The sequence below is a fragment of the Artemia franciscana genome, chromosome 12 (genome assembly GCF_032884065.1).
Source record: "Artemia franciscana chromosome 12, ASM3288406v1, whole genome shotgun sequence".
Lineage (NCBI taxonomy): Eukaryota > Metazoa > Arthropoda > Branchiopoda > Anostraca > Artemiidae > Artemia > Artemia franciscana.
Window position 1 is genome coordinate 35,911,991 of NC_088874.1, and position 24,739 is coordinate 35,936,729.

Sequence of the window (24,739 nt, forward strand, 5' to 3'; positions counted from 1 at the left end):
ATTTTTGATTTATTTATTGATTTCATCAGAGTTGGCAACAGAGGGAGCAGGCTTAAATAAGAAAATTAATATTGATTTACTTTGATTGATTGACTTATCACAAGATTTAACATAGCAAAGAAACACATCATTAGGGCTGCATGTGGGAACATCAGGGGGGGGGGATTGCATCGTCAGAAAAGGATCTATTATGCTTTGAAATAGCATTAGGTTGTATAAGGAATCCACTGATACCACTTTTGGTATAAGCCTAGAACTGGGGCTATTGAGAAGAAAACATGATAATAAACAATTTTTACTTCATAATGTCCATACAAATTCTAGTTAGCAAATTTTGAAGGTGCTTCTACTATACTTTACTCCCAGCCCTACTGATTTGCAAATATATAGCAGAGATTACATATTTCGAATGTATTATTCTGTGTTTTGATTTCCTCAGTATTGATGCCCTTTAAGGGTTAAAACAAGAGCAATGCATGGTCAAATCCATGGGAAATATACACTGTGGCTATGTATTTGCATATTAGTGAGGGTATGGATGCGACTGTAAAAATCACAGTGGCAATTTAAATAAAAACGGCCAGAAACTTGACATTTAACAGAAATGGCCAGAGTTGGTGCTATCTATAGACATATTTTATAGATGGCTCTTGTTTCAGCACAAGTTTGGAAAAAAATGCTTATTGAACAAAGTCTGAATACAGTCTGAATACCACTTTTTTTCAGAAACTTGATAGAAGAAGTGTAAAACAATCAAAGAAGTGAAGATAAAGGTTAGCTTCATCTATAATATGTTAGCTATGATTATTCTGAAAATTGTGAAGTAAGAATTATTTTCTTAACATGTTTCCTTATTTCCAGTGATGTATCTAGGCAATTGCCCATATTTCCTTTTCAATAGTCCAAATTCTAGGCTATTATTAAACTTCTTTTTGTATAGGGTAAAGACACCGATGATTTGTGAGTTTTTGTAAAAAAAACACTTTTTCTACTCTGGAAGGCTTAATTTAAAGACTTTTGGTTTGAAAAGAGTTTCAGCATGCAGGTAAAACCTCTAGGAATTTAACTATTTGATTAGAAGTTTAAGGTTTTGTCAGAAAAGGGTACAAAACTCCAATTTTCTGAAATTCGACCATTTTCACTAGAAAATTTCACAGAACAAAAAATTAGGGTAAAGGTACCAATGATTCGAAAGTTTTTGTAAAAAAAAAACAAACACTTTTTCTAATCCAGAAGCCTTAATTTAACAACTTTTGGTTTGAAAAGAGTTCCAAGATGTAGAAAAAATATTTACGAAACTAACTGTTTGATTAGAAGTTCAAAGTTTTATCAGAAAAGGATACAAAACTCCAATTTTCTTAAACTAGAGTGTTTTCACCTATAAATACGACAGAACAAAAAAGTTACCTGTTTTCGCCTTAAGTCGAAACCCATTTTGACATGTGTTGAAATACTTGGGGAATACTTGTGGGTGGATCCTGGTGGATTCGACATATTCTTTTTACTTTATTTCTTCGCTTCTCTTCATCTTTTTTAAATGTGTAAATGTGTAAAATACTATTCAGATAGTGGAAGCAAAAAACCTGAAAAAATTGCCTTAAGTATAGGGACAAAATTTGATAATCATATTTAGTGTAATTGTGTGACCAGGGTCTCTATAATATAATATGTGATATGGATCTCTCTATAAACGCTATCTGGAATGGCCCACTATCTCTCAGCTTTAATAGTCCAGCAAAAAATTTTTTGTTGTTCACAGTTAAAGTGTTGTCAACATTTGGCCATTTCATAATTAATCTATCAGTTTAATCCACTTTAAAAAAAATTAGTTTTGACTATCCTTTGTCTGCAAAGTCCTAGAATTCTTGAAATATGCATATCCTACTTAAGATTATTAGAAGTATGTGACACTGAGGAGTTTGGTATTTTTCCTCAGCATTTTGGGTGGGATTGGGTAGGATAGGAATTCTACGCTAATTAGAAAGGGTTCAGAGAGAATATTTTGTATTTTAAAGCTTGGAATGAATTTGAAAGAAAGTGTTTAAAATTTACTAAGAGAGGGTGTACTTCAAATTTAATCAGTGATAAATGAATTAGGGGGTTGTGATCAACCAAGTCACCTGCTTAAAACTATGAACATAGCATGAGGCCAAGCAGCAGTTCCTTAGATAATGGAAAATCTAGCATCAAATCAGTAAAACTATAATAAAAAAAAATATTTCTTTTTTCATCTGAAATATTATTACAAATAGTAACCATCAAAATCTCTTGTTGTTGAGAAAGTACCCGTAAATTCAACAACTATTTTTCGTCAAAGGGCCCTTGAATTTCGATACCAATTGTTTCTCATCTGTTTTACATGTTCAGTGAAGTTTTGATAGAGTCACCTATATTTTGACAGGATCTGTTGCTGTCTGTCGAAAATTTTGACAAAGTTACTACAAGGTATTCGCAAAAGAAATGAATCGCATAATAGAAGTCAATATCTACATTTGAATTTGGCTGAAAGAACATTTTGAGTCAGTCATGTATTCCACTACAATTGGCAATACTAAAAGGGAAGTTATTTGAGTTTTCCAATCAATGAAAGGTAGATTAAAATCATCCACCACTAATACCCTTGCGCTAACCATTGAAACATTGTGAAGATACTCTAATAAATGTGTATTATTGCTTGGAGACAACTCATTAACAGTAGGAATTCTATACACTGCAATAATTCTAATACAATTTGTAGACCTAAGCAATTTTACATCAATCACTAAACATTCATTAGTACTCAGAGCCAAAGGACCATTTACTTCTGTGTATTTAAGCAATCATAACGAAAATTCCACATTTGTAGTTATTGTTCACTTCAACCTGTTGAAGATATGGTTCTGGCTGTGCACAATTCTTAGGCAAAGATTTGGTAACAATAGCAACATGAGGCTTATGTACTGACATCAATGACCGGAATTTTTCAAGTTTACTTAATAAAGTATCTGCATTGGTGTAGAGCAGAAGAAAATTATTGTTCCATAACTGCTTCCCTTTGGGTTTGCGAGCTAAATTCACCTTGAAAAGGCTTGGTTTTACAAGTTTTAGAACACCCTTTCCTTCTTTAATTGTTCAACCTGATTCTCCTGCTGTCACTTTTTGATTAAGCTCCTTCTTTAGAGCGTTATACCTTTTCTTTTGAGCAATCTCCAGTTTCATGTAATTGTGAGAAAAATTAAAAATCGGGTATGGGGATTTTATGCTGTTTAGGTTGCTACTCAAGAAGAAAGAAGCAGCATCACATTCTATGGGGCTATGGAAAAATATCTGATGAAATTTTCTATTATTCAATCTTTCCAAACGAAGTGAAAATGAACATCTGATAGGACAGTTTTGCAAAATCACTTAATTCAGGAGCTTCAAATCAACCTCATTTTGACTCTTATTTGTAGTACAGTTTAGATCTTCTTGAAGTCTGAATACAACTAAATTTTTTATTTATTTAATTCAAAATTATTTAATTCAGGAGCTTCAAATCAACCTCATTTTGACTCTTCTTTGTAGTACTTTAGATCTTCTTGAAGTAGTCTTGATCTTCTTGATCTTCTTGCAGTCTTCTTGAAGTAGATCTTCTTGTAGTTCTTTAGATCTTCTTGAAGTCTGAATACAACTAAATTTTTCTGCTTCATGACCAAATCTTCCAGGCTGTTTCTTTGCTGTTAATTTCATCTTTCAGCTTTTTGCTAAGGTTATCAAACTTGACTTTGAGTGATGTAGTAGCATGCTTCTATACATCCTTCACAGAGCATTTGGCAGAAACTTCTTTTTCTAGCTTTGTTAATTGATCACTTATTGGTTTCGGTAGTTTTTCAAATTTATCTTGAAGCTTTGTTCCAATTGTTGAAAATGAAGACTTAATTTCACTCTTTATTATGTCTTTTATCTCACTGGGTGTTATTCCTTGGGTTCCAGAGCCCTTTTGCTTACAGATAGGACAATGCCAGAGTAACCCAAGACGACTTGTCATCTTGGTAAACAAATCATACTCCAACTTGGTCATTTCAATGTATAACCATGCATCACACATATCGCATTAAAGGCCGAAACTATCATCCTTTAGCCCTATATCACTTGCTTTGCAGGAATCTAGATCTTTTCTCTGTGGTTGTCTGCTCATTTCTGATTTCCACCAGATTACTGCAGTACCTTTTGACAGTATGACAATACTGCTCACACAGAATTCAAAATTCATTCCAAATGTGCTTCCAGTGGAATAAAATAATTAGTGTCAATATAAGTACCACTAAACGTACGCGAAAATGGCTGGATCACTTACAATAAGCATTCAGTTTATTACTTTTGAGACCAGAGTCTACAGGTTTCAGAGCTTATTAAAAGCCAACATTCAAAATTCCAGCTAATTTAAAATAAATATTGGACATGTGCTTTTAACAGCATTGCCAGTACTATTATTAGCATTACCAATTATTGTCAAAATAATTGAATCAGTGGAATTTACTTCTATATGTAAAGTCTTAGCTTTGTCCAAAACATGGGTAGGGTTTTAATGTGGTCACTTTCAATATTTTTATGACATTCTTTGAAGATCAGCAGGTCATCAAACAGTTCATGGTAATGAACTGTAGTAAGGAGCCACCCGGCTCAATAGTAACCAAAACTTTAAAAAAATGGAATTTTGATACCAATAGTTACATAAAAAAATTGCATTTTAATGCTGATTTTAAATATATAACTTTCATCAAGATTAGTCTTACCTATCAAAAGTTACGAGCCTAAGAAAATTTGCCTCATTTTAGAAAATAGGGGAAAACACCCCCTAAAAGTCATACAATCTTAACGAAAATCACACCATCAGATTCAGCGTATCAAAGAACCTTGTTGTAAAAGTTTCAAGCTCCTATCTGCAAAAATGTGGAAATTCGCATTTTTTGCCAGAAGACAAATCACAGATGCATATTTATTTGTTTTTTTGTTTTTGTTTTTTTTTTCCAGAGATGATCGTATCGACCCAGTGGTCCTAGAATGTCGCGAGAGGGCTTATTCTAACGGAAATGACAAGTTCTAGTGCCATTTTTAAGTGACCAAAAAATTGGAGGGCACCTAGGCCCCCTCCCACGCTCATTTTTCCCCAAAGTCACCAGATCAAAATTCTGAGATAGCCATTTTATTCACCATAGTCGAAAAACTTAATAACGATGTCTTTGGGGACGACTTACTCCCCCCCAGTCCCCGTGGGAGGGGTTGCAAGTTACAAACTTTGACCTGTGTTTACATATAGTAATGGTTACTGGGAAGTGTACGGACGTTTTCAGGGGGATTTTTTTGGTTTGGGGGGGGGAAGTTGAGGGGGGCTACGTGGGAGGATCTTTCCATGGAAAAACTTCTCATGGGGGAAGAGACTTTCAATGAAGGGGGCGCAGGATTTTCTAGCATTATTTAAAAACACAATGAAAAAATAAATATGAAAAGTTTTTTCTACTGAAAGTGAGGAGCAGCATTAAAACTTAAAACGAGCAGAAATTATTACACATATGAGGGGTTTAGCTCCTCGTAATAAATCGCTCTTTATGCAAAAGTATTTTTAGTAATTTCAACTATTTATTTTATGGCCTTTGTGATTCAAGGGTCATTCTTATGGAATTCTTATGGGACAAAATTTAAGCTTTATTGTAAAGAGCGAGGTATCGACGAGGGGTGAACCCCCTCCTATACGCAATAAAAACATATGAATATAGAAGTTCATTACGTAAGTTAATTTTTTTACTAATGAAAATGTTCATAAGACATTAAAAGTTCTAGTTGCCTTTTTAAGTGATCTGAAAATTGGAGGGCAACTAGGCTTCCTCCCTCGCTCCTTTTTCTCAAAATCTTCCGATTAAAACTATGAGAAAGCCATTTAGCAAAAAAAAATTAATATGCAAATTTCGTTTTAATTATTTATGTGCAGAGAGCAAAGATCAATTTCAATTCATTCAAAAAGAAAAAAAGATACATAACACCAATAATAATAAAAATCCTAGAAGCGAACTTGTTAAGGACCAAAACAACAACAAAAAATTGAAAATGAAGAAGAGAGAAAAAAAAGAAAAGAGAAAACATGGGTAATTAAAGCAAATTGAATAAACATTTAGATCAAAACATGCATTAATTAAAAACATCCAGAAATTAAATAAAAAAAGAAGTTTTTTTAAATGAAAGTAAAGAGCGACATTAAAACTTAAAACGAACAGAAATTACTCTGTATATGAAAAGGGCTTTTCCTCTTCAACGCCCCGCTTATCACGCTAAAGTTTTTTAGTGTTTTAAGAAGTAGAGTTAAGAGAAAGAGTCAAACTTTAGCGTAAAGGGTGGGGCATTGAAGAGGAAAAGCCCCTTTCATACACGGAGTAATTTCTGTTCGTTTTATGTTTTAATGTCCCTCCTTACTTTCATTTAAAAAAACTTGTTTTTTTTTATTTAATCTACATATTAACAACACTAATCTATCATCAGTAAAACTACAATTAAAAATAATTCTTTTTTAAAGGTTTTTTCATGTGAAATATCATTAAAAATAATAACGTATGAAACCAAGAAAGCAAATAAAGAAAATCAAATAGGTGAAAAACGAGGATTTTGTGTCAGTAGCAAAATATGAAGACGAAAATCAAACAAATATTTCGGCAAGGACCTCCGCCAAGTCGTCCTCAGTGCTCAAAAGAAAAGAGAAAAAAAACAACAACAAAATCTAACCTTCTGAAGTGAACTCTGCAAGAGGAGAAAAGACACTGAATAAAAAAAAACAACCAGAGATCAAAGAAAGATAAGTAACCAATTAGATTGAATAGGTATCCTTTGCCTTGCAACAGACTTTGCCTCTCTACAATTTCAGTTTTCATTTGATATGCGGACAGGCTGTCTTAAATTAGACTGGGCGAAAATATTGATAGTCTTTTAATATTATGCTGTTATAAATTGGGCTTAAGGAAATATCTACCGTGTCTCTATTTACTGCCAAATTTCTGTTCATATATTTTTTTTTTATCTCAATTGCCTCTTTAAAAGATTGCAGTAGGCCATTTTTGGTAGATATTAAAGTTGCCTCTTCAAAAGAACTAAATGGTCAGGATTTTTGTACATACACTGGGCCAGAGCTGAATCAAAATTGTCATTTTTATTTTCAAATCTCAAGGACTTACCTATTGAAATTTTGTGGTCATGCAATTGTTCCCCTAGTTGTTGATGGGTCCTACCAATGTAAAATTTTCCACGTGAACATGAGACTCTGCAGACACCACTACCTAGCATAGGGTGAGTTTTATCCTTTCCTGAGTCGAAAAAATGTTCAACTTTTTGTTCAGTTTTGAAAGAAATAGAGAAAATGTTTTTTTTAATTTTTCCAAGTTTGTTGCTGAGTTTTGAGAGGTATGGTAATGTAGTGAAAGTTTTGTTCTCAATAGCCAGTGCAACTGAATCAGGGGGGGGGTCCCTATTTACCTTTTTTAATCATCTATCTATTATGTTTTCAATAAGGTTGATTGGGTGATCATTGCAGAACAGAATATCTTTAATGTAATCTAACTCAGATTTTACATGATTACATGAACACATCTTTAGAACCCTGTCAACTAAAGAATTTACTATCCCTCTTTTCACAAAAGGAGGGTAATTTGATGAGAAATATAGATACCAATCATTATGGGTTGGCTTTCTATATATATAAAATTCAAGGCGAGGAGTATTTTTAGATAATTAAAACATCTAAGAAAGGGAGCTTTCCTGAATCTTCCAGTTCTATTGTGAATTGAAGATTTGAATCAAAACACTTGAAATGTGTCAAAAAATCTTTTAGAGAGTCCTGACCATGTTCCCAAACAGCAAGAATATCACTAACAAAGCAAAACCAGAGAGAGTGTTTTAATGGGAAACTATTCAAAGCAGACTGTTCTATGAAATCCATGTAAAAATTTGCCAAAAAAGGGAACAAAACAGTGCCCATGGGTAGGTCCTTGACCTGATAGAAAATTTTTTCTTGGAACATAAAATACAAAGAGAACTTGCTGCAAAGACATACAATCATCAATATTGTGTCCATTTCCAAGGTTGTATAATCTGACCCAGCAGAATTTTCCTCTAATTTTCTTTGTAAGGCCTGCTCACATTTATGGAAATTGCATGAAGTGTACATAGAAACTGAATCAAAACTAGATAAGATAGTTTTTTCTGTTATAATTTGATTTTTCAGCTTCTCAACAAGATCTATGGAATTTTTTGTATAAGATTTCTGTGTGGTTAGAAGAGGCTTGAAAACTGTGGCTAAGAATCTTCCTACACCTGTAGCTGGAGAACTATAACATGCTAAGATAGGACATAACAGAGTATCCTTCTTATGGATTTTGGGTAGATGATAAAATTTTGGGGTTGAACAACCTTTGGGGTAAAATTTTCTGTACATTTGAGGGGTGATTACTCTATTGTCTTTTAAAATTTCTAATTCTTTTCTCAACTGCTGGGTGCATTTATTTGTGGGATCAGTTTTTATTTCTTTGTAAGTATTTTTATTCAATAAAAGGGTATTTATTTTATTTTGATAATCTGCAGAATCCATAACCACAATTGTGTTTCCTTTGTCCACTCTTGAAATTACTGTATTTTTATTTTTTTTCAAATTTCGGAGGATTTTAATTTCTTCCTTTGATTGAGTTGAAAGCAACCATGATGGCTTATAATCAAGAATACTCTTTACTATTTCTCCTCTTAGTAGGACTGGATTTTCAACCTCAGCACAAGAGCTGAAAATACTGGACCCCACGCTCGTAATAATTTCTGATATATATTTAAGAGTGTCTGAGCCATTGCAAATTTAGGTCCTTTTGATAGAATACTTGAAAAAATTTCTGATAAGTGAGTTTTTCATTAAATTGAAAACATGTCAGAAAGACATTTGTGAGATATTTAAAATTTGGTAAAATCTGGAACAGATGAAGTCTGATGTAGTGAAGATTTGAAATTAAATGTTTTATTAAGTCTATGGTCTTTTGAAATATGTGTTAGAATTTTGAACCCATTCTCTGGATAAACAGGCTTTCAGATTGTGTGCCTAAGTGTAAATTAGAAGGAAGAAGAATTTGATTTCTTTTGCAAGTTTCTAAAAAAATTGAATTGACAAATAAGATTTGCAAGTTTTTCAACACAATTTTAAAAAATAATGGTCAAAGGCTCCCTGTAAGATTGACATAAATACATTCTGAGACCACACTGGCTATACACGACGTATGAAACCAAGAAAGGAAATAATAAAAGAAAAAGAGAAAAATCAAATAGGTGAAAAAATGAGGATTTTGTCAGCCAGTAGCAAAATATGAAGACGAAAATCAAGCAAATATTTTGAGAGGGGCCTCCACCAAGTTATCCTCAATGCTCAAAAAAAAAGAATGAGGAAAAAAATAACAACAAAATCTAACCTTCTGAAGTGAACTCTGCAAGAGGAGAAAAGACAAAGATTATTATTAAAAATGATAATAATCAAAATGTCTCATTGTTGAAAAAGTAGCCATAAATCAAACAGCTATTTTTGTCAGCAAACCCTTGCATTTTAACACCAATTGCTTCTCATCTGTTTTGCATGTTCAGCAAAGTTTCAATGGAGTCATGTAAATTTTTACATGGCCTGTTGCTGTCAGTCTAAAATTTCAACAAGGTTTCTACAAGATATTCTCAAAAGAAAGGAATCTCATGATAGAAGCCAATATATATGTTTGAATTTGGCTGAAGGAATGTTTTTAGTTGGCCTGAAAATTTTACTACATCAGAAAAAAATTCTCAATACTTGGAACACAGTTTTATCAATATAATATTAGCTTATATTGTTATTTAATTTTATCAAGAAAAAGCAAATATGGATACATTTTAGAGAAGACCAGATGTATGTTGATACATTGCTGCTGACCCCAACTTTTTTTTTGCAAAAAATAACCAAGTAATGACAGTTTGAACATTACATAGGCTAGCTAAAAAATTGTTGGGAGCTCATTTTGCATTGAAAACAGGAAACTTATTGAACTGAATATTATTTTCTTCTCTGGGTACATAGGCCTATAGTATCCATGTTTTGCATTGTCAAAATGATGGCTTTGAGAGATGGTGTTTCAAGTAATGACTTTAAACACCATCTAAACAGATGGTAACTAACCCTCTAAACATTAACCCTCTAAACAGGGTTATTCTGTTTTGAAGGAAAATTTTGACAATGGTTCCATAATTCCACTGTCAAATCACTAGTGCCTTTACCCTAATATATTTCCTTCACAGGAGATTAACCACTAAATATTTATCTTTGTGGTTCAAAAAACATTTTATTACTGTAATGGTAGCAGCAGATGTAACCCAGAAAAAAAGCAAACCTAGGTTGCAGCAAAAACTTACAACTTAGGCTAGACCTACTCAAAGATGAAACAGTATATGCCTTATTGTGTACCTATAGAGAAGGAAAAATGTTATAGAAAACAAGTCTTACTTTATAGTATACATAATGCTTTGACCCTAAACCCCCTTCTTTAATATACAAATATAGGCTATAGCCCAAATTATATAATTTCAATGCATTCCTCCACTCATCACTTGTTTTTGTGGTTCTTGTTTCATCAAAGTTGATTCAATTTACAAGCACATGTATTGAAACAAGAGAGTCACATTGGGAGAATAAACAGAAAATATATTATAGGCTACATATTTGGAAATTAGGAGAGGGAGGGTAAATGTATCACAGTTCATATAATTGGCTTACCAATAAAGTGAACATACCACTTGATGCCTTTTTTTAAGCTCTTATGAATATAACTACTTTTCTTATTTTATGAATAGGCTATAATTATTTTATGAATATAATTAAGGATATAATTCTTATGAATACAAATTGCTTCTATTGCATATTCAAATTTAAGCACTTTTTGACCTAACCTAACTATAAATAATTTTACACTGAGAAAATGTAGTATTATTTTGTCAAAAACAACTGAGGAAACAGCACTGTGAAAATGTAGTATTATTTTGTTGAAAACAAGTGATAACTCACACTTTAATTGAAAATTTGTCAATCAAAAAGTGCTTACATTTGAATTTGCAATAGAAGCAATTATTATATTTGTAAAGAGCATAAAAAATCATCAAGTGGCATTTTCAAAGTTTGAAACTAATCTTTTAAGCCTTTTTATACCCTATATTTAGGTCATTTTTAAGAGCTCAAAAAGTGCTTAAATTTGAATTTGTGATAGAACAATGGTAAAATTTTAGTTTAGTGACTTCTTGCTATCTCGGAAAGGGGTTAGATTAGGGAAATGAGACTTTCAGGGATGGGTCTACAGGCTAAAATATGTCCTGGGAAGGTATTTTGAAGTACCTACCTCCCTCTCCCTCTAGAGGATCCTGACCTTTGATGACCTTTAAAAATATGTGTTTTATAAAAGTGAAACCTTGCAAAACAGATCTTCTGCTTGAATGAAGTACAACAAAATTGCTTTCAGCTTCACAACTTTGCTCAATCCTAATTTATAAGGTTTTATAGATATGCAAATAGCCTATATTTCCTAAATTTTGAAAAAAAAACATTGATATGGCTCAGAATTCTAGCCTACTCAAATAACAGGAATTGCATTTTCAGAACTAAAGGCAGAGAACAATCAACTGGTCACTGAAAATTAAGGTAAAATGTTGTTTCATAAAAATTTCAATAAGTATAGACCTGTCATGTAGGTGAATTTCAGGGCCCTCTAGAGGAAGAAGGAATGGAGATGGGTACTTTAAAATACCTTCACATGATATACTTTTGCCTGTAGACACATCCCCAAAAGTTGTATTTTGCTAGCCTAACCCCTTTCTGTGATAACAAAAAGTCAGTAAACTAGAATTTTACCAAAGCAATTATTATATTAATAAAGACCATTAAAAAGGCATTGACTGGTATGTCTTAGGGGGTTGGGGGTAAAGAACAGCAGGGCTGTATCCAAATGTGTTAGCTACAATTATTCTGCTTATTATCAAGTAATAATTGTTTTCTTAACATTTTTCCTTCTGGTTAGTTACTTAACTAGACATATACCGTTCAAAACACAGCCTATAGTTAACCCTCAAGTTGTAAATACAAACCCTAAATGATATATTCTCATGAGTCACTTTCATTATTTTCAACTTTTAAATTAGTTGCCTAAAATAATTTTAAAAACGCGGCGTTGCCTAGTCTTGGTAGATGAATGAGTCTCCTGAGCATCCAAAAAGTGTCATTTTTTGCTAAAATCTGTCAATCTTGAAATCTCAAAACTGGGGTATTGTTGACCAAAAGACGCTTTGTAAACCTCTTTTAAAGTGGCAAGTTAACACCCAATATTACGAAATTTAAAAAATCAGTAAATTTATAGCAAACTATATAACTGGCTTTCGTATTAATTGAATATACCACTCGATGCCTTTTTTTTATGCTCTTTACGAATATAATAATCGCTTCTGCTTTAAATTGATATTTAAGCACTTTTTTTGCTCTTAAAAATGACGAGTTTTCAAAAAATTATGACCGTTCACATCACTAGCTTACCAATAAAGCGAACATACCACTTGATGCCATTTTTTACGTTCTTTACGAATATAATAGTCGCTTCTACCACAAATTCAAATTTAAGCGCTTTTTAAGCTCTCAAAAATGACGAATTTTCAATTTCCGACAAAATAATATTACGTTTTCTCCGCGCTGTTTTCGATAAAATAATACTACATTTTCTCAGTGCGAAAAAGAAAACGCCATAACATTGGTAAAATTAATTTATCCAAAATGTCGGAAAATTAGTGCTTGTGGATTATATAACATTCAAAAATTGGATTTATAATGAAACAGTAGGTTTGAGATCAATCTTTTAAAGTTTGAGACAAATGTTTTTAGCTTTTTTTATACCCCATATTTAGGTCATTTTTAAGAGCTCAAAAAGTGCTTAAATCTGAATTTGAGGTAGAAGCGATTATTATATTCGTAAAAAGCATAAAAAAGGCATCGATTGGTAGATTCACTTTATACAAAAGCCAGTTATATGGTTTGCTATAATTTTACCAAAATGTCTGTATTAAAAATCCCTTACATATGACATTTTGGGTAAAACCTGGATGCTAAGAAAACAAGAAAAATCACCACTTTGGTAAAAGTTAAAATTTTTATACAATATATATATATATATATATATATATATATATATATATATATATATATATATATATATATATATATATATATATATATATATATATATATATATATATATATATACTTTCACAAATCGAGGTGGATAAGCTTTAAGCGTCTAATACAAACCGATTAGTCACTCCACTACTTTTCCATTTGATATGTACCTACTTAGGATCGCTAATTTTTCTTTTCTAGCAGCATCTTTCGCCTGGTCAAGAAAAATAGCATAGTAATTAGCTGAGTTTTCTTCTGAAATCATTTCTTGCCACAAAGCATTTATTGTAAGTGACGCTGTACTGTTTTGTAACTGATGACTGCCATAACAGCCAAATTGACGTTGTAACTTGGTCTTAAGGTATAATTGATTGTTGATGCCTGTAAGTTCACGGAAGAGGAAATTGCGGAGCCTATTCTCATTTTTTTATTATTTTTATCCTCTTTCCAAATTGAACAGTTATCACCAAAAACTAAACGAAAAAAATATAACGGAGCTTTATAGTTTCATTTTAGAAAGTGACAACAAAACCGAGGGAAACATTCATTTTTTTTACTTGGTCTTTGTTGTTTTCAGTAAATTGGTAGTTTTCTATAATCCTACAAACTTTGGGATACATCATTGATTTATTTGTACTAGTTATATCGATATATGTTAGATACACCATAAGTAACCATTTTTATCCGTTTTTTGTACAACTCTACCCTTTACTTCCCTCAAAAACTGTTTGCTTTTCAATTAATCTCTACCCATTTTAATTAAAAACCTTATTAATTAGAAATCCCAGTCAACCAATCGTTTATGAAGCTTGTGGATGCGGATGGCCACAAATCTTTGAATTTATTTTTTTGTCTCCAATTGCCCTTTATCAACTCACAGAACTAATACTTTATTTAAATTACCCTTACTGTCTTACTATCTACTTTAGTTCTATCCTGGGATTACAGGCATGAAGTGAAAATAATGCTTTCCCGGCTATGAAGACTAAAAGTTTCTAATTGGCTTATTTTCCCCACAAGTGTTTGTATAAGCCAAATAGCAAAATATCTTTACGGATCGTTTGTTAGGATTTCTACCTGATTTCCCTGTTCCTCTATCGTTTTACCAGGCATTTGTATTTTCGGCCTTGGATTATCTCAACTTATGGCAAGGGGCGATTAAATGTGTTGTTTCCACTGATGGAGATTAAGAGGCTAGTTCAGCCAACTTTTCATGATGACTGGCATCATCGAATGTGTGAGAGCCTGATTCTACGCTTCTCTCAAATGTAGATTCGTGAGAGCGAGGCCATTTTTATTTAATCATATTATTATTAAGCACGATTATTTGCTGCTAATCTTCTGGACCTGAATTTTCAAAACTTCTTGCGGATGCCCATATAATTTAGACTATGGTGGTTCTGCAGTAGAGACGTGTAAATGGCGACAGATCCAGAGCCAAGCGGTGGAAGCAGTAGCATAGACGATGGTGAAGAAATAAGTCAATTGGATGCTGTAAAGTTGAAGTTCAGTCTTTTTGTTTGTAATGGTGAACCAGCGTGGCACGTGGGTGGTCATTTATCTTACGGCGAAAGGTTTTCGGGCTCCACCCCCGTCACTTTTCTTTTTTCAGATCAACGACCAGTTTTCCTTCCCGTAATTGTATTTGCTTCGATTAGTCTATAATATAATTTTCAATGATAAGTTCAATTCTCGTTGTTAAGTTTGTGGCTTTGCAATAAGTAAGCTTTCAAACTAAAATCTATTTTTGTCTTCCTGGACTTGGCCATGATAGTTAATGGTATTTAAAATACCTTTGACCTTGTAGCTTTCTTTTATAGGATTGGCCAGGTTCAATCCAGAGTCCACCCCTACAAAAAAGTTCCATGTACAGAAGTTTAGTCCATTTTCAGAGTCTGAGATGAGAGTTTAGTTTCGGAGTTTATAGATATGTTTTGTGAAATGACCTTCTGGAAGTAATACAAGTGAGTTATTTTCTACAATTGTGTATATTATTTTTCACCGAACCCAGACAGGATAGGTAAAGAGTTTGCGAGAAATACTGTCCTTAGTATATCAATAGGGGGGATCGTTTACCCTCCAAAGAGATAGCTAGAAATATTAGTGGTGACCCAAGTGGTGGCACCCTTGACCCTTCTGACCGTTCCATCACGTTACCATAGCTAACGAAACCACCAGCGTGGGCACCAGATATAATTGTGGCACCAGCGCCTGTCGATACATCTCGATGGTGATAGAACAAGTCTACATTACATCGTCGGTTGCGTCAGTCCACGAAATATAGAGGATAGGGGGCAAAACACATTTTTCAAAATATGAAGGGAGGTGGTATTTTTGATGGTTTTTCCAATTTTTTTCAATGAGAAACTGAGGAAATACGTTTTCGATGAGAGTACTCAGAAAAGTGTTTCTTTTTTCAAAATCAAGGGGAAGGGGGGAAATATTGCGAGGAAACAAATCCCCTTCCCCCACAGGCACTGCTATTCACTTATATCCCAAATAACCACGGCGTCATTCACATGTGTGGATCCACATCAATAATTAGGGCTTGTAAATTTAGAGATGTTTCTCCTCAGTGATGTTTCTAGCGGAATACCAAAAAAAAATCTTCTTTATAAATATCTTCTAGAACCAGTGATAGGGTTCCAATTATACTTAAGCGTTAAATGTGAAATAAAAAGTTGAAATAAAAACTGTAACCAAAACAAAAAAAAACTTATGGATCGATAAGAATTTTATTAATTAATATAAACGAAATTTTTATTTAAAATTGGCAATTAACATTGAAATCATTCAAAATTCAAGATTAGGCAATACACACACAAAAAAAGCTTCTGAGACAGATTCCTACACACTGAGTGAGGCTACTGCTCCCTTCAGCAAATTTGCCGGCTCCCTGGCCTTCCCAGGCTCCTGGAGACAGGGACAGAGCAGTGAAGAAAAAGCTTTAGTTTCAAACAAAAGAAGATTTAAATGTATTTGACGAGGGGATGGAATGCAAGGTTGCACCAGCTATTGCAACTCCATCCAAGTCAAGAAAAATAGTGCTTTTAATTGATCAGTACGGAAGAAATATCGAAGGTAAAAGTCATCAAGCGGATTCAGATAATAAAAGCTCAGTTAAATGTTCTCAGCGTATACAGGCACAAACACCGGGTTATATTCCTGATGTGGATTTAAAAACAAAAGAAAAGGCAATTTTAACACATAAAAAAAAGCTAAAGAGAAAAACGTAAAGATCTTGAGATTTCGGGGGAGATCACATCAAAAGCCGTCCCATTCTACTGCGCATATACCTGTATGCACCATCGCCTCTTCATTATTTCAAAAGAGTAAAACTAACACATAAAATAGCATCACATAATTTATTAAATGTTCCCAAAGCAAAAGTTAACAACAAAAAAAAAGAAAAAACAACAACAAGGAATTAAAGATAATAGCGAGATGCTCTAGAAATAGTATCTATCTACATCACAGTCAATGCTAAAATCGCTGGATGATACACTCTAAAATGCTAGTATCGAGACATAAATAAGCGGTAATATGCTATAACCTTAAACGGGATATCTGTGTCTTAATTCCTTTTTTGAACATCTAAGAGTCCATCGTCTTGACGAGAAATCCACAAACCACTAAGAAAGATCCAAGATTACTAGTAAATAAAACATATTTTAAGAGAGTTTATTATGCAACTTCATTTACATATGCATTACCAGAAGTTACTCCTTTATCACACATATCTTTTAGGCCATTTAGAGAAAAGCTGAAGCAAAAAAAAAAAAAAAAACATTTATCACTACGAAGTGTTACATCTTACAGCAGCAGTTGCATAAAAAAAATTATTCTGTGGAAAAAATTATAAAACCGGAATTCCATTATTGAATGTTAAATATTAATTACTAACGTAGTAGATTATCCATCTCTAAATTACTCATTTTTATATTTGCTAGTTTACAGACCCCTCTCATCACCCACCAAAAAATAAGCGTATAAGTAGACAACTTTTCCTTATTTTGCTCTCTTTTAAATTAATTGTCTATCTCCACTCAACAAGTCAAAGCAGTGGTATCCATTTTATCTAAGGCATTATCAAAAGACCTTAAAATTTTTCAAGTTTTATAGTGCAAGATCTAAGAGAAAAACAGTTAAACAAGGCCTAGCCCCACTTCCATCCCCCTTCATTATGTCTCCTTTTTATGTGAGGGGTGCATAAGGGGTCCTCCCGATTGCATAACAACTCTTCCCCCTTCGTTATGTCTCGTTTTTATGAGAAAGGTGCGTAAGGAGTGCTCGGGATCACTTAACAACTCTTCCCCTTTCACTATGTCTCGTTTTTATGAGAGGGGTGCATAAGAGGTCTTCCCGATTGCATAACAACTCTTCCCCCTTCATTATGTCTCGTTTTTATGTGAGGGGTGCTCAGGATCACATAACAATTCTTCCCCCTTTATTATATCTCTTTTTTATGAGAGGGATGCGTAAGGGGTGCTCGGGATCGCATAACAATTCTTACCCCTTCACTATGTCTCGTTTTTATGAGAGGGGGGCATAACGGGTGCTCGGGATCGCATAACAACACTTCCCCCTTTCATTATGTCTCGTTTTTATGAGAGGGGTACACCATGGGTGCTCGGGATCGGATAACAGCTCTTCATGTTTCAGGTCACATTTCGAGTTTATTTCGACATATTTCCCTGCTAGCAGAGAGGAACTGTGATGACTCATTTAGTAGATAGCACCACCGAAGAAAAGTCAATATAAAATAGTATTTGAATGGTTAATCTGAATTAAAATTGATGCTTCTCAAGTATAATTATTATTTAACATTCTTAATATTTAATTAATAAACTATTTAATTATTTAATAATGGGATGCTTCTCAGATATAAATAATGCTAATACTCAAGGGTACTTTCATAGGATATTAATTTAGTTCCCATTTTTCACAAGGGTTTACTGCATCACTAAGTAATGAAGAGCTGTGTATTTTGAAAAATATTTTTTGGGGTATTTTCATTGAAAAAAAAAAACGACAAGTCTGTCTCCCTCCTCTCTCTGAATTTTTGAAAATACATTCTCCCTCCTTCCTAAATTTTCGTCGATTGACAGCACTGATCGTCTTCTCAAAAATGAGAATTTGTGGACTGTGCCATTTTTCAGGTTCAAAACTCATTTGGCAAAACCTTTTTATACGTTATGCAGAGCGATTTTTTCTAACTCATTTAATTTTTCTCAGAAGTGTTTGTACAAGCTATACGGCGAGACAGATTTATCTTTCTGAGCAAATAAGAGCTATGCAAAATCTATTAGCAGACAGAACCATTGAACACACCACAGACTATACTACAAAAATGATGTAAATTTTTTCTTCTACCCAATAATGTAAAGCGAGGAGGCGAAGTCGCAAGTTATATACAAATTATACAATCATATAATATATTTTTAATCTACAATTATATTATTATAATTAAGTTATACAATTATATCATCATAATTGCATATAATCCAGCTGTTGGCTTTTTAGTTATCCTCATATTTTAAAGTTATGAGATAAAAAGTAAAAATTACAAAATATCAGTTTATCATTATCAACTGACGTTCATTTGGTACCAGAGCTTTAACATACATCTTCGTGGCATTTCAAACTAGCATCGTCAGACCTGCCAGGTCTTGACCCAACCAAGTTTCCCCCAAGTTAGTTCATCTGTCTTCTATGGATTTGATAAGATCATGGACACCACGTGACTTAAGTGATCTGACCTAAAACTCGAGGAGGCACAAGTAAGCCTCCTTGATTTTGCACATATCTTCAATTGATAAGCAAAGAGGCGAAGTTATAATTATATATTACTGAACTATGTAGTTATATAATTGTATAATTATATACATAAGCGTCAAGATATGATAAGGTCCTGGACACTATGACCTCGCGTAAGACTGGCTTATCACTAGACTACATTGAAAGGGATGGTTCAGGATATTTAAACTGTCCTACTTTAGGAAAGTCAGATGGAAATGAAAAGGTGACTGCTTTTTTACTAGGGTTTGTTGGCCTCTAAAAGACATCTTTTTTGTTTCTCTAGAACAATTGAGGATATAAATTCGCGGTAACGGGAGGCACCACCGCCCAAAAACAAGCGTTACGGAGGCGTGAATGAACCTCCTTGATTTTGGAGTTATCTGCAAATAATTCCAGACCTTAACAGATCTTAATAAATAGGACTATGGTAAAGTAAGCACTCAATACACGTTTGCTCGTATAAAAAAAGAAGACATTTCGCATTTTCAATTTAAAGATACAATATAAGTGAAAACCCAATTCAATCAAAACTATTTTGAGCTTCTTCGTGAGTTCTTTTAAAAGTTCTACCCGAAAAACAAATAGATATAAAAACAAACAATAAGGGTCTAAACTAATACACAACCCTTAAACTTTTTCCTAATAATAATTAAAGCAAGTAATCAGATCAGCATAATTCTTTCTGAGTATTCTAGTAGCCCCTCCAATGAAAAAATATTTTGAATTAAAAAACGTAAAATCACAATACCTAAAGTCAAACATCAAACGCTATTATCGTACGTATGCTCAAAACAAGATAAAAACAAGAACTTATTCAAAAGAACAACAAGAATAACTCTACAGTATCTGACAGTAAATTGAGATGCAGAATAAAAAGAAAAGAATTTTGGCAACTGATGTGATTGGATGGCTCTTGTAATTTTTTTCTAGGTTTGGCTTTTGATTTTTGGACGCTCTAACCTATTTTATACGCCTGAGTGGAGGTTTAGACCCAAATATTTATGTTATTTTCAGATTTTATTGACCGAGTTTTTCCTGTTTTCTTCTCCAATGTTATTCCTTGTTGCATGTTTAGGTAATGTGGCCTTACAGATTATTTACAAATAACCACGACCAAAGGTGCACACAACAGAAAATGAGGGAGCTTGACAATTTCTCAAAAATAGAGCCTGGGGCATTATGAAAATTAGCTGCACAGTTTGCACAACTTACTTAACTTTACTGTTGCTTTACTTAGCCGCACGGATGACCGCCCAACTCCCTATTATTTTCTAAATTTACAGAATAACACCTACAAAATTTAAAAAGGATATACAAAAACTAAACTAACATCTAAGGCCTGAACACAAGAAAATAGCATAATTGATAAAATAATTTTTCTCTCTTTTTAACACATCCATATTAAAAGACATAGATCCAAAGGGATTTCAAAGGGGTCACTAACTTTCCAACACCTTGTGTAGATCTCAAAGTGCCAAGTGTGCCACAGATCTCCACTGCGTGTGGCATCTACGAAACGCTTGGTACAGTTCCGATTAACATGGCACATGCCACATGGTGAGCGTTATTTTTGAAAGTCGGCAACCCATCGTGATTTCGCAAAATAAGAAGCATGGAAAAGTATAATTTAAATGCATAATTTTCCATAAATACATTTAATTAAAAATGACAAACGCATAGATTTTGAATAAAAAGAGCCAGCAAAAACCGACAAGGTAACAATAAAAAGATGTGTTTACTACATTTAACATCTAACAAGAAAAAGAGCATAAATAAAGGCACCCCATTTCGGTCTTAGCGCAACCCGGTTGTCAGACACCTATATCATTTTTCTGCAAAAACTGTCGCATATCTTCTAAATTGAAGTTTCGTAGTTTAGTTTGAAGATGCTCATTAAGTCTTCAATTTCAATCTCAGTCATTATTTGAACACTTTACAAAGTATTAATAAATACTTGGTGGAACTTTATTGTCACAACCAATTTTGAGTCATTAAATATACGCTATTTCCATTTACGAGCCATTTTAGGCAAGAAAATAATATGTCATTTGGTACCAGGGCCGCATAAGAATCGAACTGACATGAAACTAAAGGGAATGTTTCCTCTGGGATAAGTGTACATTTCGCTTTATGGGTCTGCATTAGGAAAAAATATGTTAAATATATACTTTAAACCAGGCATTTCTAATTTAAGTCTCATATTATTCTACCTAGTAAACAATTTAAATGCATTTCCACTATAATTCATTTAATTCAATTTCTGAACTTGCTTTCAATTCTCTGATTAAAGAGGGGAGATTTAGTATTGAAGTGGATGATATAAAACCTATATTGATACATTGACCGTGATACTTCGCTAGCTGCTACATTGGCGAGAGTGTGCTACAGCCATAAAAGATTTAGAATCTTAAAAAAATTAAAATTAAAAATCTGCGGAAATCACGATTTTCATGGTATGAGTAAACCTAAGATGGGTCCATGGGGCCAAAATCGTTTGTTGTTCACAGAATGAATAAACCTTAGATGAGTCCATGGGGCCAAAGTATTTTGTTTTTTAGGGTATGAATAAACCTAAGATAGATCCATGGGGCCAAAATCGTTTGCTGTTCAGAGAATGAATAAACCTAAGATGGGTCTATTGGGCCAAAATGTTTTACTTTTTAGGGTATGAATAAGCCTAAGATACGTCTAAGGGGCTGAAATGTTTTACGTTTCAGGGTATAGATAAACCTAAGATGGGCCCATGGGACCAAAACCTTTTGTTTTTTAGGGTATGAATAAACCTAAATACGTCTATGGGGCAAAATGATTTACTTTTAACGGTATGAATAAACATAAGATGGGTACATGGGGCCAACATTTTTTATTTTTCAGGGTATGAATAAACCTAAGATACGTCTACGGGGCCAAAATGTTTTACTTTTCAGGGTATGAATAACATTCGAGTTCGAGGACTCGTGGATTCGTGAATAACAGTTCAAGGACTCGTGGATTCGACTCCAATCATCATGATTTTTTCTGACCTTTCTTACTATGGACTCAAGGTTCGAGGAATCGTAGATCCGATTCCGATCAACATGATTTTATTCTGACCTTTTTTTTTTACTGTGGACTCAATGTTTGAGGAGTCGTGGATTTGACTCCGATCAGGATGATTTTATTTGGACCTTTTCTACTTTGGACTCATGGTTTGTAAGAGATTTCAGACCACTACAGTTTAACAGGACTTACTATATAGAACTATGGTAAAGCAAGAACCCAGTATGTATCCTCTCGTATTAAAAGAAAAAAAATACGCTAAATTTCGATCTTTTGTCTCAATTCTTTAAGAATGATTTTTGAAACGCAAGGGCCGTGTAATTAGAATCAGAACCTTTATTGAGAGTTCTCAGAAAACTTTAGCGTGTAGAGAACGATTTTGATGAGGAGGCAGCCCACCTCATATACGGAATAATTTCTATTCATTTTAATGTTGCTCTTTTACTTTCAGTAGAAACTAACTGTTTTTTCGTTATATAAGTCTGAAATACTACTTTTTCATTGAATAAGAGTATTGTCCTTTCCTTAAAAAATAATAAATAAGAGGAATAAATTACTTTGTGAAAGATCTGCTCCTTAAACAGCAGACTAGTCACTGGACTGCTGTTACTGGATTACTAGACTAGTAATCCCCACTAGTTACTGAATTCTGAATTAAACGTTTATAAGCAAAGGTACGTATGAAGTGGATATCGGGTCCCTGTCCCCACAGGAAAAATGAAAAAACGTCCATATTTTTATTTTGTTTTCTGTTACTTAACTAATCTATTTTTGACGTTTTTCAGATGAGTGCTCTACTTTGGAGCAAATTCATTCCTTCATAGAAGACATCAACAATCTAAGCCACTTTTTATTATATCCTAGGACTTCATTCAAATGTTGACATTGAATCTATGATATTTTAACTAAGAAATCCAATCTCAACCAATTCTAACCAGGTCATGCTACAGAGAACACACTCTAGCTAGATGTGCCTACTTTACGGTCAATAAATTTAAGCGTGTGAGTTCATGACTCCATAATATCTTGTTCAGTTATGTTCTTAAGCGGCAAATCGTGGCATTAGTCTTAAGTGGCAATGCTGCAGAGAAAGTCCAGATATTAGACTTACCTGCCTTGCAATTTATAGCTTTTTAAGAGACTGTTTTTTTGGTGGAATTCAAATAAATAAGTTGTTTGATGACACTAGCGTAAATGAAGCTAGGAGATAAAAAGCAGTAGAACCAAAAAAAAAATAATTAAGAAAAAGACAAATCCAAACGACAGTCCTGGGAACCCGGCTAACTGACCGTATTTCAAACAGTAGGTTGTACGAAAAGTGTGGTTCAATCCCGCTTTCTGGGGCTATAATGAAAGAAAGGTTGAGATGGCTAGGCCACGTTCTACGGATGAAGGATGACAGATTACCGAAGATTGTCCTTTTTGGCCAACCGTCTGGGGCTACACGGAAAGCAGATCGTCCTTGTCTGGGTTGGGAGGATGTCATAAATAAAGATTTAAAGGAAATGGGAACTTCCTGGGAGGGTGTAAAGAGGGAGGCTTTAAATAGATTAGGTTGGAGGAGGAGCGTGCGTAGCTGTGTTGGCCTCAGGCGGATTGGTGCTGCAGTGAGTTATTAGTAGTAGTAGTAGTCCTTTTCAGCTAGTGAATAAAGCAAAAGACAAAGCAGAGGTTTCTGAAAAGACTTCAACACGGCCGCCCTCGGTGCAAAAGTAAAAACAGCCTTTAAGTAACCAAAACCAAAGAAAAACAATACTCAAATGACAAAATGATATATCTTACTCTTTTTCTGTTCAGGCTATTCCAATAAGTGAGTTTTTTTTACACTGATAACGGCCTATCAGAGGCCTTTGCCAAAATAACTATTTTATCTTCTCGTTTTATTCACTGGCTGAAAAGGCGGCGTCAATTAGGAAGGAGGAGGTACAAAAAATTCCTTAAATACCCCTATTTTTAGATGATGAAAATACCGTTTTGGGTATTTTCAACGAAAAATTCTTCTTTTGTTTGGTAGCTTCATTGGAGAAATAAAAAAACAAAAACAAATTTGTCTTTCCTCCTTAATTTAAAATTTGTCTTTCCTCCTGAATTGACGTTACTTGACTGAAAATCACCCTCGTTTGGTTTTACCTTTTTCGTAAGTATTTTATTCTTTTCTTCATATTTTTTGTCAAAGGTCGGTGGAATACGACTTATGTTAAGTGAAACAAATTAGTAAAATAGTAATCAATTACGAGTCGAAGTGATCAAGAGTTTTTTGTTTTCTTTTTCACAAACTAATCCCAGATAGAGTTCAACCTGGGAAAACTTCTGAGGAAATCCACAAGTTAGACATACCGGTTTTACAATATTTAGCTTTTTCGGGGACTTTTTTTTGTGCGATAAAAATTGAATGTGCAACTATTTCAGAATTTTTACTCAATTAAGGCTTGAGTGACTTCACGTCATTTCTTTTGATATTGTTGCAAGTTAAGTAAATGACAGCCACGACATAGCAAACGACCTTGCAAAGGGTAACAGCGTTGTTGAGGCTCATCCGTCAGCTGAATCCCGCAATCCTAAAATAAAATATTATGTATTTTAAATTTACAATAAAATAAGATCAGTAAATATATAATGTCATGTATATAAAGTAAATATATGTCAAATCTAGCTAATATAGTATAGTTAAACCTAATGTATTACATAATATACATATAAATA

General features: G+C 33.5%; 2 protein-coding genes and 1 long non-coding RNA gene across 8 annotated transcripts in view; 1 reads left to right on the forward strand and 2 right to left on the reverse strand.

Moving 5' to 3' along the window:
* Window positions 1–12,166, reverse strand: part of LOC136034048 (myosin-IIIb-like) — a 165,464-nt gene extending 153,298 nt beyond the window's left edge. For 3 of the 5 annotated variants that reach the window (XM_065715138.1, XM_065715133.1, XM_065715136.1), the window contains exons 1-2: window positions 12,124–12,165; window positions 1,408–1,583 (exon numbers count right to left, since the gene is read on the reverse strand). The gene's annotated coding sequence lies outside the window, so the exon portion shown is untranslated. Of the gene's footprint in view, window positions 1–1,407; window positions 1,584–12,123 lie in introns of all 5 variants that reach the window. The other 2 variants (XM_065715140.1, XM_065715139.1) reach the window with 1 other exon arrangement.
* On the forward strand, window positions 714–16,621 carry LOC136034050 (uncharacterized). The gene is made up of 2 exons (XR_010619105.1): window positions 714–773; window positions 15,019–16,621. It is a non-coding gene; the product is annotated as an uncharacterized LOC136034050 (long non-coding RNA).
* LOC136034049 (LIM domain-containing protein jub-like) overlaps window positions 16,545–24,739 on the reverse strand; it is a 55,053-nt gene continuing 46,858 nt past the window's right edge. For both annotated transcript variants that reach the window (XM_065715143.1, XM_065715142.1), the window contains exon 8: window positions 16,545–24,594. In XM_065715143.1, the coding sequence (XP_065571215.1) occupies window positions 24,481–24,594 (114 nt within the window). In that variant the 3' untranslated portion in view covers window positions 16,545–24,480. The remainder of the gene's footprint in view (window positions 24,595–24,739) is intronic.